Below are 12,892 nucleotides of genomic sequence, written 5' to 3' on the forward strand. Positions count from 1 at the left end.
CAATCTTCAGTTAATGACTGCCTTACAGTGATTATCAGTACTCACAGTTTCTCTTTCCCTCCCAGCTTGATTTAGCTTTTTTTTTTTTGCTCATTAAAAGGTCCATTTTCTGACTACTTCTTAAAGAGACCTTTTCACTGAATGTGCATTACCATCCTCTAAGTGAGCACCTGAAAAGGCCTAGCCTAAAAAGGCCAAGGTCTCTCAATGTATCCTGGGCCATGTCCAGTCATCCTGATGAATATCTGGTCACTGGATCCAGATGGGTCTAGAGGAGAAAGTGAGGCTGGTGAGCTTGTACAGCCTTCCTTCACAAAGTCAAGTGCAAGTCATATAATCGTTTCTCTGACGTCATGGTCTTCTTTGAAAACTAAGGATGAGCATAAGAGGTTCATATTCTGCTGAGAGACTGCTACCAGAATTTGGTTCTTGCAGACAGATCTCAGACCAGGCTATTTCACGCAGCTTTATAGTCAGGGTAGCTTGCTCAGCTTGACAGTCTTAGTGGCACTATGATTAGAGCATCTCAGTTATCTCATAGAGAGCAGAAATGTCCTACCCCACTATGTTTGAATTCTATTTCTCTCATGAGGTTACTGACAGGGATATACCAAAGAGCTGGGAAATAGAAGTATCTGAAGTGGAATAGATATTTGGAGAGATGGGGCATTCCAGAGAAGATGCAGGACATAAAGAAGGAGGCACCAAGCAGTAGGGGAATGGCCAAGGGTAGGATGCGGGTGAGCTATTGGACAAAGGACTAGGTCACAGAAAACAGATGTTTTTCCAGACTACAATATAGTCTCACTAATAAAATTATTAAGTTTGCTATCAATGATACTAAAACCTTGTGACTGATACCTTTTAAAAAATTATTTGCAACAAGGTGAATCAAAGTGAATAAACTTTTTTTGATTTTGGTGTTGGCCCAGGAGTTATTGAAAACTTGTAATATTCTTTGAAATGAATAGTGACTTCACCTCCCACTCTACCAACCCTTCAATGGTGACTCACTGTATCCTGAGCCATAGCCAGTCATTTTGAGTTTTTTCTTGATACTTGACTTCAATAACTCTGGAGGAGAGAGTGAGGCAGATGACTGTGGAGCTCTGCCTCCTTAAAGCTAAGTCACAACCAAGTCAAAATATCACCTAGGTGATGTCCTTGGTCCTTTTTTAAAAATTTATTTTACTTTTTTAAAATTTCATTTTATTTATTTATTTTAGTTTTCAACACTCATTTCCCCAAGATTTTGAGTTCCAGATTTTCTCCCCATTTCTCTCCTCTGCCCTTCCCAAGACAGTGCGCATTCTGATTATCTATTCACCCAATCTTCCCTTAGCCCCATCCCCTCTATTTTCTTGGAGGACAAGATAGGTTTGTTTGTTTGTTTATTTATTTTAAGTTTTCAACATTCATTTTCACAAAATTTGAGTTCCAAATTTTTTCTCCATCTCCCTCCACCCCAAAACCCTGAGCATTCTGATTATCCCTTCCCTCAATCTGCCCTCCCTTCTAACACCCCTCCCTTCCCTTATCCTCAATTTCTTTTTTGTCCTGCAGGTCAAGATAAATTTCTGTACCCCATTACCTATATTTCTTATTTCCCAGTTGTATGCACAAGCAATTCTCAACATTTGTTCCTTAAAACTTTGAGTTCCAACTTCTCTTCCTTCCTTCCTCCCCACCCATCCCCAATGAGAAGGCAAGCAATACAATATAGGCTATATATGTGTAGTTTTGCAAGTGACTTCCACAATAGTCAGGTTGTGTAAGACTAACTATATTTCCCTCCATCCTATCCTGTCCCCCACTTCTTCTATTCTCTCTTTTGATCTTGTCTCTCCCCAAGAGTGTTTATTTCTAACTGTTTACTCTTCCCATTTGCCCTCCCTTCCATTGTCCCCCCCCACATCCTGCTTATTCCCTTCTCCCCTACTTTTCTGTAGTGTAAGATAGGTTTTCATACCAAATTGAGTGTGCATGTTATTCCTTCCTTGAGCCAAATGTGATGAAAGTAAGCTTCACTTTTCCCCTTCTTACTTCCCTCCTTTTCCCCTCCATTGAAAAAGCTTTTTCTTTCTCTTTTATGAGATATAATTTGCCCCATTTCATTTCTCCCTTTCTCTTCATAATATATTCCTCTCTCACTCCTTAATTTTATTGTTTTAGATATGATCCCTTCCTATTCATCTCACCCTGTGCTCTCTCTCTCTCTCTGTCTCTCTCTCTCTGTATAATCCCATAAGCTACCCAGATAGTGAGAAAGGTTTCAAGAGTTACAAATATTATCCTTCCACGTAGGAATGTAAAAAGTTCAACTTTAGTAAGTCCCTTATGATTTTTCTTTCCTGTTTCCCTTTTCATGATTCTCTTGATTCTTGTGTTTGAAAGTCAAATTTTCTTCTCAGTTCTGGTCTTTTTATTAAGAATTCTTGAAAGTCCTCTATTTCATCGAAAGACCATTTTTTCCCCTGAAGTATTATACTCAGTTTTGCTGGATAGGTGATTCTTGGTTTTAATTCTTATTCTTTTCACTTCTGGAATATCATATTGCACATCTGTTGATCCCTTAATGTAGAAGATGTTAGATCATGTGTTATCCTGATTTTATTTCCACAATACTCTAATTGTTTCTGTCTAGCTGCTTGTAATATTTTCTCCTTGATCTGCGAACTGTGGAATTTGGTTACAATGTTCCTAGGAATTTCTCTTTTTGGATCTCTTTCCAGAGGTGATTGGTGGATTCTTTCAATATTTATTTTGCCCTCTGTTTCTAGAATATCAGGGCAGTTTTCCTTGCTAATTTCATGAAAGATGATGTCTATGTTCTGCTTTTGATTATGACTTTCAGGTAGTCCCATAATTTTTAAATTATCTCTCCTGGATCTATTTTCCGGGTCAGTTGTTTTTCCAGTGAGATATTTCACATTGTCTTCCATTTTTTCATTCTTTTGGTTTTGTTTTGTAATTTCTTAGCTTCTCATAAAGTTGTTAACTTCCATCTGCTCCATTCTAATTTTTAAAGAATTATTTTCTTTAGTGAGCTTTGAACCTCCTTTTCCATTTAGCTAATTCTGCCTTTTAATATATTGTTTTCCTCCTTGACTTTTTGAACCTCTTCTGCCAATTGACCTATTGAGCTATTTTAAAAGGTGCTATTTTCTTCAGCATTTCTTTGGGTCTCCTTTAGCTAGCTGTTGACTTGCTTTTCAAGTTTTTCTTACATTGCTCTCATTTCTCTTCCCAATTTTCCCTCCACTTCTCTTACTTGATTTTCAAAATTGTTTTTGAGCTCTTCCATGGCCTGAGACCATTGCATATTTATTTTGGATGTTTGGGATGCAGGAGCTTTGACTTTTATGTCTTCCCCTGATGGTAAGCATTGTTTTTCCTCATCCAAAAGGATGGGAGAAAATACTGGCTCACCAAGAAAGTAAGCTTCTACAGTCTTATTTTTTTCCCCTTTTTTGGGCATTTTCCCAACCAGTTACTTGACCTTTGGGTCCTTTGTCAAGAGTAGGGCACACTCTGGGGACCTGTAAGATCTCAGTTCCTCAATGGTGACATAATCAAGCCTGCACAGTGGTCTGAGAGACAAGAAACTTTCCTGCCCCAAATCTGTAAGTAGTAGAATTCCCTCTCCACAACTTCCTCCTCATATCAGCTGCTCAATTCCCTCCCCCTACCCCCCAGCTCCAACAATGGATGCTGGCTTCTGCCTACTGTGGCAACCACTGCCACCCTCACCCACTACTGCTGCTGCTGCTTCCTCTGCCACCACTCCCTGGGGCTGGAGCTAGGGGGTGACCCTGCTCCCTTCTCGCCCAGTTGAAGAAGCCCTCTCATTGATCTTTGGTGCCTATGGGTCGAGGGATCTAAGACCCTCTGCTGTTGCTGAGGATTCCACTCCTGAGGCCTGGTCCAGTCCTGTTCCTCCCCATGCCAGTGTCATGTGGCCAAAGCTGGACTGTGCTCTGCTTCACATCTGGTGTGCCAAATTTTTTCCATTGGCCTGCCAGGTCACCCTGGGCTGGAAATCTCCTTCACTCCAACATTCTATGGCTTCTGATGCTCTAGAATTTGTTGAAAGTCATTCTTTACAGGTATTTTATGGGCTGTGGGGGAAGAGCTAGAGTATTTGCATCTTTCTACTCTGCCATCTTGACTTTGCCCCAACCACATAGATTTCTATACCCCATTACCTGTATAACTTATTTCCCAGTTGCAGGTAAAAATATTTTTTAGCATTCATTTTGTAAACTTTGAGTTTCAACTTCTCTCCCTTCCTCCCTCCTCGCTCATCCCCACTGAGAATGCAAGCAATTCGATATATACATGTGTAGTTATGCAAAATACTTCCATAAAAGTCATGTTGTGGATTACAACTATATTTCCCTACATCCTATTCTGCCCCCCATTTATTTTGTCCTCTCTTTTGACCTTGTCCCTCCCCTAAAGTGTTTACTTCTAATTACTTCCTCCTCCCATTTGTCCTCCCTTCTATCATCCCCCATCTTTTCTTATCCTTCTTTCTCTTGCTTTCCTATAGTGTAAGATATAGTTTCATAGCAAATTGAGTATGCATGTTATTCCCTCTTTAAGCCAAATGTGATGACAGTAAGGTTCACTGCTCCCCACTCACCTCCCCTTTCTTCCCTTCCATTGAAAAAGGTTTTTCTTGCCTCTTTTATGTGAAAGATAATTTACCCCATTCTATATTTTCCCTTTCTCCTTCCAACATATTCCTCTCTAACTCCTTAATTTTACTTTTTAGGTACCTTCCCTTACTATTCAACTCACCTTGTGCCCTCTGTCTATATGCATATAATCCCTCCAACTACCCCAATACTGAGAAAAGTCTCAAGAGTTATAAGTATTATCATTCCATGTAGGAATATAAACAGTTCAGCTTTAGTAAGTCCTTTATGATTTCTCTTTCCTGTTTACTTTTTAGTGCTTCTCTTGATTCTTGTGTTTGAAAATCAAATTTTCTGTTCAGCTCTGGCCTTTTCCTCAAGAATTCTTGAAAGTCCTCTATTTCATTGAATTACCATTTTTTTCACTGAGGTATTATACTCATTTTTGTTGAGTAGGTGGTTCCTGGTTTTAATTCTAGTTTCTTTGACTTCTGGAATATCATATTCCAAGCGTTTTGATCCCTGAATGTAGAAGCTGCTAGATCTTTTGTTATCCTGATTGTATTTCCACAGTACTTGAATTGTTTCTTTCTGGCTGTTTGCAATATTTTCTCCTTGACCTGGGAGCTCTGGAGTTTTTCTTTTAGGATCTCTTTCAGGAAGTGATAGGTGGATTCTTTCGATATTTATTTTATCCTCTAGTTCTAGAATATCAGGGCAGTTTACCTTGATAATTTCTTGAAAGATGATGTCTAGGTTCTTTTTTTAATCATGGATTTCAGGTAGTGTCATAAGTTTTAAATTATCTTCTGTATCTGTTTTCCAGGTCAGTTGTTTTTCAAATGAGATATTTCACATTGTCTGCCATTTTCATTCCTTTCTTAATTTTTCATAAAGTCATTAGCTTCCATCTGCTCCATTCTAATCTTGAAAGAATTATTTTCTTCAGTGAACTTTTGGACCTCCTTTTCCATCTGGCCAGTTCTGCTTTTTAGGGCATTCCTTTCTTCATTGGCTTTTTTGGATCTCTTTTGTCATTTGGATTAGTCTTTTTTTATGTAGAAAAGCAATTTATTCCATTATAAGCACTTACAGTTAGTCATGGACAGAAACAGGTTGCTGGTTGGATGTTACTCTAAAAGACATCGTATAAAATGAGTGGTCAAGGACTAATTCTGTTTGTGTGGGGTTTTGTTGAAAAAAATATTTATTTTAAAAGAAAGGAAAAAGGAAAAAAAGAATCCATCCATAATTTTAAAGCCCATGTCAGCCACCAATTGGTGTTGTATTTTCATATTACTGAGTAGTCTACCAGTAGTATATCTGTCAGATAAAAACACACACCTTTATAACCTGGTGGTCCCAAGTTAAAAAAAAAAACATTCACAGAAAGGAAAGAAATAATATGAAATCATACTTCAAGAAATATACTGGATAGCAAAACTATATGAGGTGAACAAAGACATTTTGCAGGTACAGCTACAATATTTCACATGGTTGTTTCCCACCAGATGAGAAGTGGAAGGAGGGAGTAAACAGTCACTAGGAAAGAAAAAAACACATTAAATCAAACAACAAAAATTTAATAAGAGATTTTGACTGGTTGCAGAGAAAACCAGTAGGGGCCAGTCTACAATAGGGATGATCTGTACCTTAGAAGGTTGGCCATGCCAGTTTTAGTCTTTAAATCTCTATAAACAAGGGAAATAGTTCAGGTGTCTTACAATGCTAATACCTCAGTGGCTCAGACCCCTCACTTGGATATAAATCCTACCCCATTCTAATTTTATTTAAATTAGCCTGAAAAATTTGCAGTTATAGCATGGGAAGAAAAATAAAACACTCACGGTCCATTCCCTGTGGTTAAATCAGACTTTAGAGCTGCATTTGATCATAAAAAGTTCTTGGAAAAAAAATTAAATATGGGTCCATGGCTCTGCTGGGTCAACCCCTCCCTCCCCCAGTAGTTAATAGTCAGAAATCATTCACTCTCTGGGTTAACAGGTACCTACAGAAGAATGTCTGGAGAAAAACAGTCTGTATCAGAACCAGTGTTATCAATCTCAGGTTGGGAGTCTAAAAATCAGCACCAGTGCAGATAGGTCTAGGACCCCTGTCCCTGTGGATCCATGCTTCCTTCAGGGCCTTCATCATTGTATACGTTCTCAGCTGTCTGCCAGACTTGCATGATATTGTCTTCTGGTACAGAGCAACTAACCCAAGGTTCGTTGCAGTTCCCCAGGAGAAATCTGATATTTTGGCAGTATGACCACCACTAATAATAATTCTGATGGTCCATCTTCTGCATCTTCAAGTGACTGTTCTTTTCCAATTTTATTCAAGTCCCAGACATTCAGCCTGTGGTCGGTGCCACTGGAAGCCAAGATAGTTTCATTGTGGGGAGACCATTGAACCTGGAATATTTCATCCTTTTGTGACTCAAAGGAATGCAATTTCAGTTTCAGATTTCTAAGATCCCACAATGCAACTGTCTTATCAGCTCATCCTGTGGCAAGAATGAACTCACTATAAGGATTGAAAGAGAGACAACTTACTTTGGCAATGTGGGCATCCACTGAGTAGCTTGGTTTAGAAGTATTGTTTGACCGTGTGTCCCACATTGTAAGCTTCTGATCATCAGCAACTGATCCAGAGAGAGATTCATGGGGCAGGTTCCAAGAAACATCTTCAACTACTGCTGTGTGTCCTGTGAATATGGTCTTTGCATCCACAACTTTACATTCCTTTGGAATTGCACTTACGTCCCACAAGCAGGTGGTATGATCATCTGGTGCACTAAGCAAGTGTCCACTGAGATTTGGGTTCCAAGACAGCCCATAGACCTCCTTTTAATGTCCACAGAGATGCAAGTCTGGCTTACATTCCCTAGAAGGGTCTGGTTTTTGAAGGGTGCTTGGTGTAGTCGAAAACAAGGACATTACTGGATGGGGTCTTTGTTGCAATGATGCAAGGATTTGGGGGCATATAACAGGCCCTGTTCACTTCGCCTTCATGGTTAATATTGATTTTAATTTCAATTTTCCCACTAACTGAGCCAAAGCCCCCAAATTCTCCTTTCTCACTGTCATAGTGAGAGGCATCAAATTGAGCATCATCATTGGGGAGCTGCACACTGGCTATCACAAGATGGTTCTGTTTATTTGATGTGTGTGTGCCCAGGACAAGTTGAGGAATGCTGAAACCTTTCCCTTCAAGTCTGGTTACATCTGGAAGCCACTGTGCAGTCAGGCTGGGCCATGCTAGGACATGGGTCATCACTAAATCATAGAGAAAAAGAGTACTTTTTTTCCTCATGTTTTATACTTGCCATTGATCATTCATTCTTCTACAGCATCATCAAAGGCTGCTTCCTTGTCAGCCACAGCGGGTGAAGAAGCTGATGAACGGAATGAGGGGTGGAGGGGCCAGGGACTCCTGGGGTCGTGACACTGCAAAGGGGATGGTGAAGGTGAAGGGTCAGGATGGGGAAGGCTAGACTACATTAGTCTAATTTTTACAGTCATATTCTTCAGCATTTTTTGGGGTCTCCTTTAGCAAGCAGTTGACTTGTTTTTCATGATTTTCTTGCATCCTTCTCATTTCTCTTCCTAATTTTTTCTCTACTTCTATTACTAGATTTTCAAAATCCTTTCTGATCTCTTTCATGACCTGAGAGCAATTCATATTTTTCTTGGAGGTTTTGGATGGAGGAGTTTTGACTTTGTTGTCTTTTGTTTGCATGTTTTGATCTTCCTTGCCACCAAAGTAAGATTCTATAGTCTGATTATTTTGTTGGTTTTTGCTTATTTCCCCAGCCATTTACTTGACTTTTGAACTCTTTGTCAAGGTAGCTCTCTGCTTCAAGTGGAGGTGGAGGGGTGTATTGTCAGCCACTCTATTCCCTCACAAACTGTGGGCCTAGAGCTCCTGAAAGAGTAGCCTTCTCTGCCCCTGCTGCTGCTGTGGCTACTGAGGGTTCCTCCACCTCCTTCCCCCTCTGCTGCCCTGGGGCTGGGGATGGACTACTCCACTCTCCCACACTGGTTTCACAGGTTTTGCTACTGATCTTCCAATTTGTCTTTGGCGTTTTGGGGTCCTGAAGTCTGGAAACTGTCACAGGTGCGAGAGATTCAGTCTCCCCAAGGCCTGATAAGGTCTTGTCTGTGTGGGCACAGCCCACAGTGGACTACCCCTTACTCCTGGGTGACATGGCTTGATCGCCTCTTTCCAGTGACCTTCCAAGCTGTCTTGGGCTGGAAATTTGTTTCACTTTATCATTCTGTGAGTTCTGAAGCTCCAGAATTTGTTCAGAGTCATTTTTTGTTTCAGGTATTTGACTGGGCTTGGGGGCTGAGCTCTAGAAAGTGCATGCTATTACTCCACCATCTTCCTTGTTGGTCTTCCTTGAGAATGGAGGGCAAACAACAAACAAACCATGACTGCAGAAGCAGAAGTGAACTACACAGAGTCTCTCTTGACTCCAAGTCTAGAGTTCTTTTTATTACCATTCTGGAGAACAAAAACCATTTTTTTTTTAACACTATACTTGGTCAGACATGTATAACCTTTATCATATTGCTTACCTTATCAAAGAGGAGCAAGGGTGAGAACTTAGAACTCAAAATTGTGAAACAGAATGTTAAAATTTTTGTACATAGGGTTGGAAGAAAGAAAATATTAAAATAAATAACGAAGTCCAAAAAAGACTAATTATTAATGATTGTCAGTTTGGCAGAATGTCTTGGGGAATCTGTGCTTGGCCCTATGCATTTGACATTTTTTTCAGTGACTTGGAAATAAGAATAGAAATTAAATAGTTTATGGAAATTTGCATTGGACACAAAACTGGGATGGATACCTAACACACTGGATGGCAGTGATAGGAAGTAAAAAGTTCCTGATAGCTAAGGGCATTGCACTGAATGTAAGACGGTGAAATTCACTTGGGGAAGGTATGATCTCAGTCTTACAAGTGAACTAAAAAAATCAGCTTCAGAAAGAATAGATAGGGGAAGTGTGGTGAGATAATCATTTGTATTCAACCATTTGGAATGTTTTAGTGAACTGTGGGTTCAATATGACTTAATAGTGTGATATGTCAAGAGTAAATCTTGAGCAAAAGTCATCTTGCACTGTATGAAGAGGAGCATACCTTCCAGGAGTAAAAAGATGAGTCTCTAATGAGTATTCTCAGTGCATCCTTTATGTTTTATATTAAAACTATAGTCTGGATATGATCACACCAGGAATAGTTCCACTGTTCAGTTCTAGGCACCAGAGTTTAGAAAGGACATTGATAAGCTGAAGGACATTCAGGTCCACAAGAGAAAATAGCACCCAGTGAATACATATACACACATATACATACATGCATATAGGTACACACACACACACACACACACACACACACACACACACACACACACACACACACACATATATATATATATATATATATATATATATATATATATATATATATATATATATATATATATATATACATGTATCCATAATATAAGCTTGAAATTCTAAATGTGGTTAGTGGAATTTTATAAGATTAGAGATCCTGAAGGGATCTCATGGATCATTTAGTACTTTTTTTTCATTTTACTGATGAGGAAAATGAGTCAGTGAGAGGAAGGAATCATTCAAACTTGCATAAAGAGGATGCGAGAAGGTTGTTAGTCAAATCTAGGTCTTTTGAGTCCAAGTCCTGGACTTTTCTCCCTATGTAAGTCAGGGATATCTGTGCTTTTACTTTAATACATTTCTATCATTTCTTTTCTCACAGAAAAGCAAGCTACATGGGACCAGCCAACCAAACCTATGTTTCTGAATTCCTCCTTCTAGGATTTTCTGAGAAGCCAGAACATCAGCTGCCCCTCTTTGGGCTGTTCCTGAGCATGTACTTGGTCACTTTAGGTGGGAATCTTCTCCTCATGCTGACCATTGGTTCTGACTCCCACCTCCACACCCCCATGTACTTCTTCCTCTCCAACCTGTCCTTGGTGGATCTCTGTCTGGTATCTACCTTGGTCCCAAAGATGCTGATGAATCTCCTGACACACAACAGGGCCATCTCTTATGCTGGCTGCCTCACCCAGATGTACTTCTTCATGGTTTTTGCTTGTTTAGACACCTTACTTCTCACGGTGATGGCCTATGACCGCTTTGTGGCCATCTGTCACCCTCTGAGTTATGTTACCATCATGAGCCAACAATTCTGTGGCCTGCTGGCTTTACTTTCCTGGACTATCAGTCTTGTTAATGCAGTGTTCCATAGTCTATTGGTGATGAGGCTTTTGTTTTGTGCAGAGAGAGAAATTCCCCACTTTTATTGTGATCTTGCTCCAGTTCTCAAGCTCTCTTGTACAGATACCCTTATCAATAACATTTTGGTATATTTAACCACTGGACTTTTGGGTGTTCTTCCCTTCACAGGAATCTTTTTCTCTTATACTCAGATCTGCTCTTCCATATTGAGAGTACCATCCACTGGGGGAAAGTATAAAGCATTTTCTACCTGTGGGTCTCACCTCTGTGTTGTTTTATTGTTCTATGGAACATTTATTGGAGTATATCTGAGTTCCTCAGTTACCCACTCTTCTTGGAAGAGCTCAGTTGCCTCTGTGATGTATGCTGTGGTCACTCCCATGTTGAATCCCTTCATTTACAGTCTGAGGAACAAGGACATAAAAGATGCTCTGAGAAGACTCATTAGCCAATCAGCTTTCTCTAGGTGACTGGGCAAGGCTAAACCTCAGAATATGGCACCATTAGCTGTGCCCTAAAGTCTAGCAGTCATAAATTTCAGTTTCCAAACTTGAATATCAGGACTCCTCAGGCTTACATTCTCCTGGCTATCTCTTCTATATTTGACCTTAGGTGACACTGACTATCTCCTCCCTGGACTCTACTTACTGGTACTGCCATGACAGCAACAGTTTTACATACCAGGTTTGGTTTTCTCCAAGGTTCTACTGATTTACAGTGGAGCTCTAGATGGGAAGTTTCAACACTCTAGTTTTAGTCCCTGTTCCACCACAGACAATCTGGAGACTTGTATTACGTGATCCTTGATTTCCTTATTTGTAAAGTCAGGATAGTAATATCTCCTTTTTCCCTCATAAGGTGTTTCGTATGTGTGCAAGTGCTTTGTAATCTGAAAATGTTGCAAAAAAATATAGGAAATTCAACAAAAGTAATTTATCAAGTTACTACAATATAAGAGGCACTTTGGTAAGTGTAGAGAATACAAAGATAAAGCCAAAATTAATCCTTTCCCTCAAAGGACTTAAATGTGTCCCTCCCTGTTACAATAATAATAATAGCTCATTTTTTAAATTGTTTATTTATTTATTGTTAGTTTTCAACATTCATTTCCACAAAATTTTGAGTTCCAAATTTTCTCCCCATCTCTCCCCTCCCCCACCCTATAATGCCTTGTGTTCTGATTACCCCTTCCCTCAAGACATCCTCCATTCTGTCACACCCCTTCCTTCCCTTATCCCCTTCTCTCTTTTCTTCTATGGCAAGATAGATTTCTACACCTCAAAACCTGTATTTCTTATTTCCCAGTTGTATGCAAAAACAATTCTCAACATTCATTCTAAATACTTTGAATTCCAACTTCTCTCCCTTCCTCTTTCCCCACCCACCCCTACCAAGAAGACAAGCAATTAAATATAGGCTGTATATGTGTAGTTTGGCAAAAGACTTCCATAATAGTCATGTTGTGTAAGACTGTGTTTCCTTCCATCCTATCCTGTCCTCCCATTTATTCTATTCTCTCTTTTGACCTTGTCCCTCCCCAAAAGTGTTTACTTTTGATTATTCCCTTCTCCCTTCTATCATCCTCCTCACCCCACTTGTCCCCTTCTCCCCTACCCTTCTGTAGTGCAAGATATATTTTCATACCAAACTAAGTGAGCATGTCATTCTCTCCTTAAGCCAAATGTTAAGAGAGTCAGATTCCGTTTTTCCCTCTCACTTCCTCCCTTTTCTACTCCACTGAAAATGCTTTTTCTTGCCTCTTTTATGAGTGATAATTTGCCTCATTACATTTCTCCCTTTCTCTTCTCAGTATATTCCTCTCATCTCTCAATTTTATTTTTTTTAGGTATCATCCCTTTTTATTCAACTCTTCCTGTGCTCTCTCTCTCTCTTTGTACGTGTGTGTGTGTGTGTGTGTGTGTGTGTGTGTGTGTGTGTGTGTGTGTGTGTATAATCCCTCCAACTACCCAAATACT

General features: G+C 39.7%; 1 protein-coding gene and 1 pseudogene across 1 annotated transcript; one reads left to right on the plus strand and one right to left on the minus strand.

Annotated features, from left to right (window-relative positions):
• Positions 1-6,744: 6,744 nt before the first annotated feature.
• LOC140498112 (histone-binding protein RBBP4 pseudogene) lies at positions 6,745-7,916 on the minus strand (annotated as a pseudogene).
• Positions 7,917-8,153: 237 nt separating this feature from the next.
• On the plus strand, positions 8,154-11,386 carry LOC140499557 (olfactory receptor 7C1-like). The gene is made up of 2 exons (XM_072601151.1): positions 8,154-8,174; positions 10,433-11,386. The coding sequence occupies exon 2, from the start codon at positions 10,448-10,450 to the stop codon at positions 11,384-11,386; it is 939 nt and encodes a 312-aa protein (XP_072457252.1). The 5' UTR covers positions 8,154-8,174; positions 10,433-10,447.
• The last annotated feature ends 1,506 nt before the right edge of the window (positions 11,387-12,892 follow it).

The sequence above is a fragment of the Notamacropus eugenii genome, chromosome 4 (genome assembly GCF_028372415.1).
Source record: "Notamacropus eugenii isolate mMacEug1 chromosome 4, mMacEug1.pri_v2, whole genome shotgun sequence".
In the NCBI taxonomy this organism is placed as follows: Eukaryota; Metazoa; Chordata; class Mammalia; order Diprotodontia; family Macropodidae; genus Notamacropus; species Notamacropus eugenii.

Excerpts from the sequence above, each read along its gene's own strand:
- LOC140499557 (XM_072601151.1), top strand. The coding sequence starts at position 10,448 with ATGGGACCAGCCAACCAAACCTATGTTTCTGAATTCCTCCTTCTAGGA.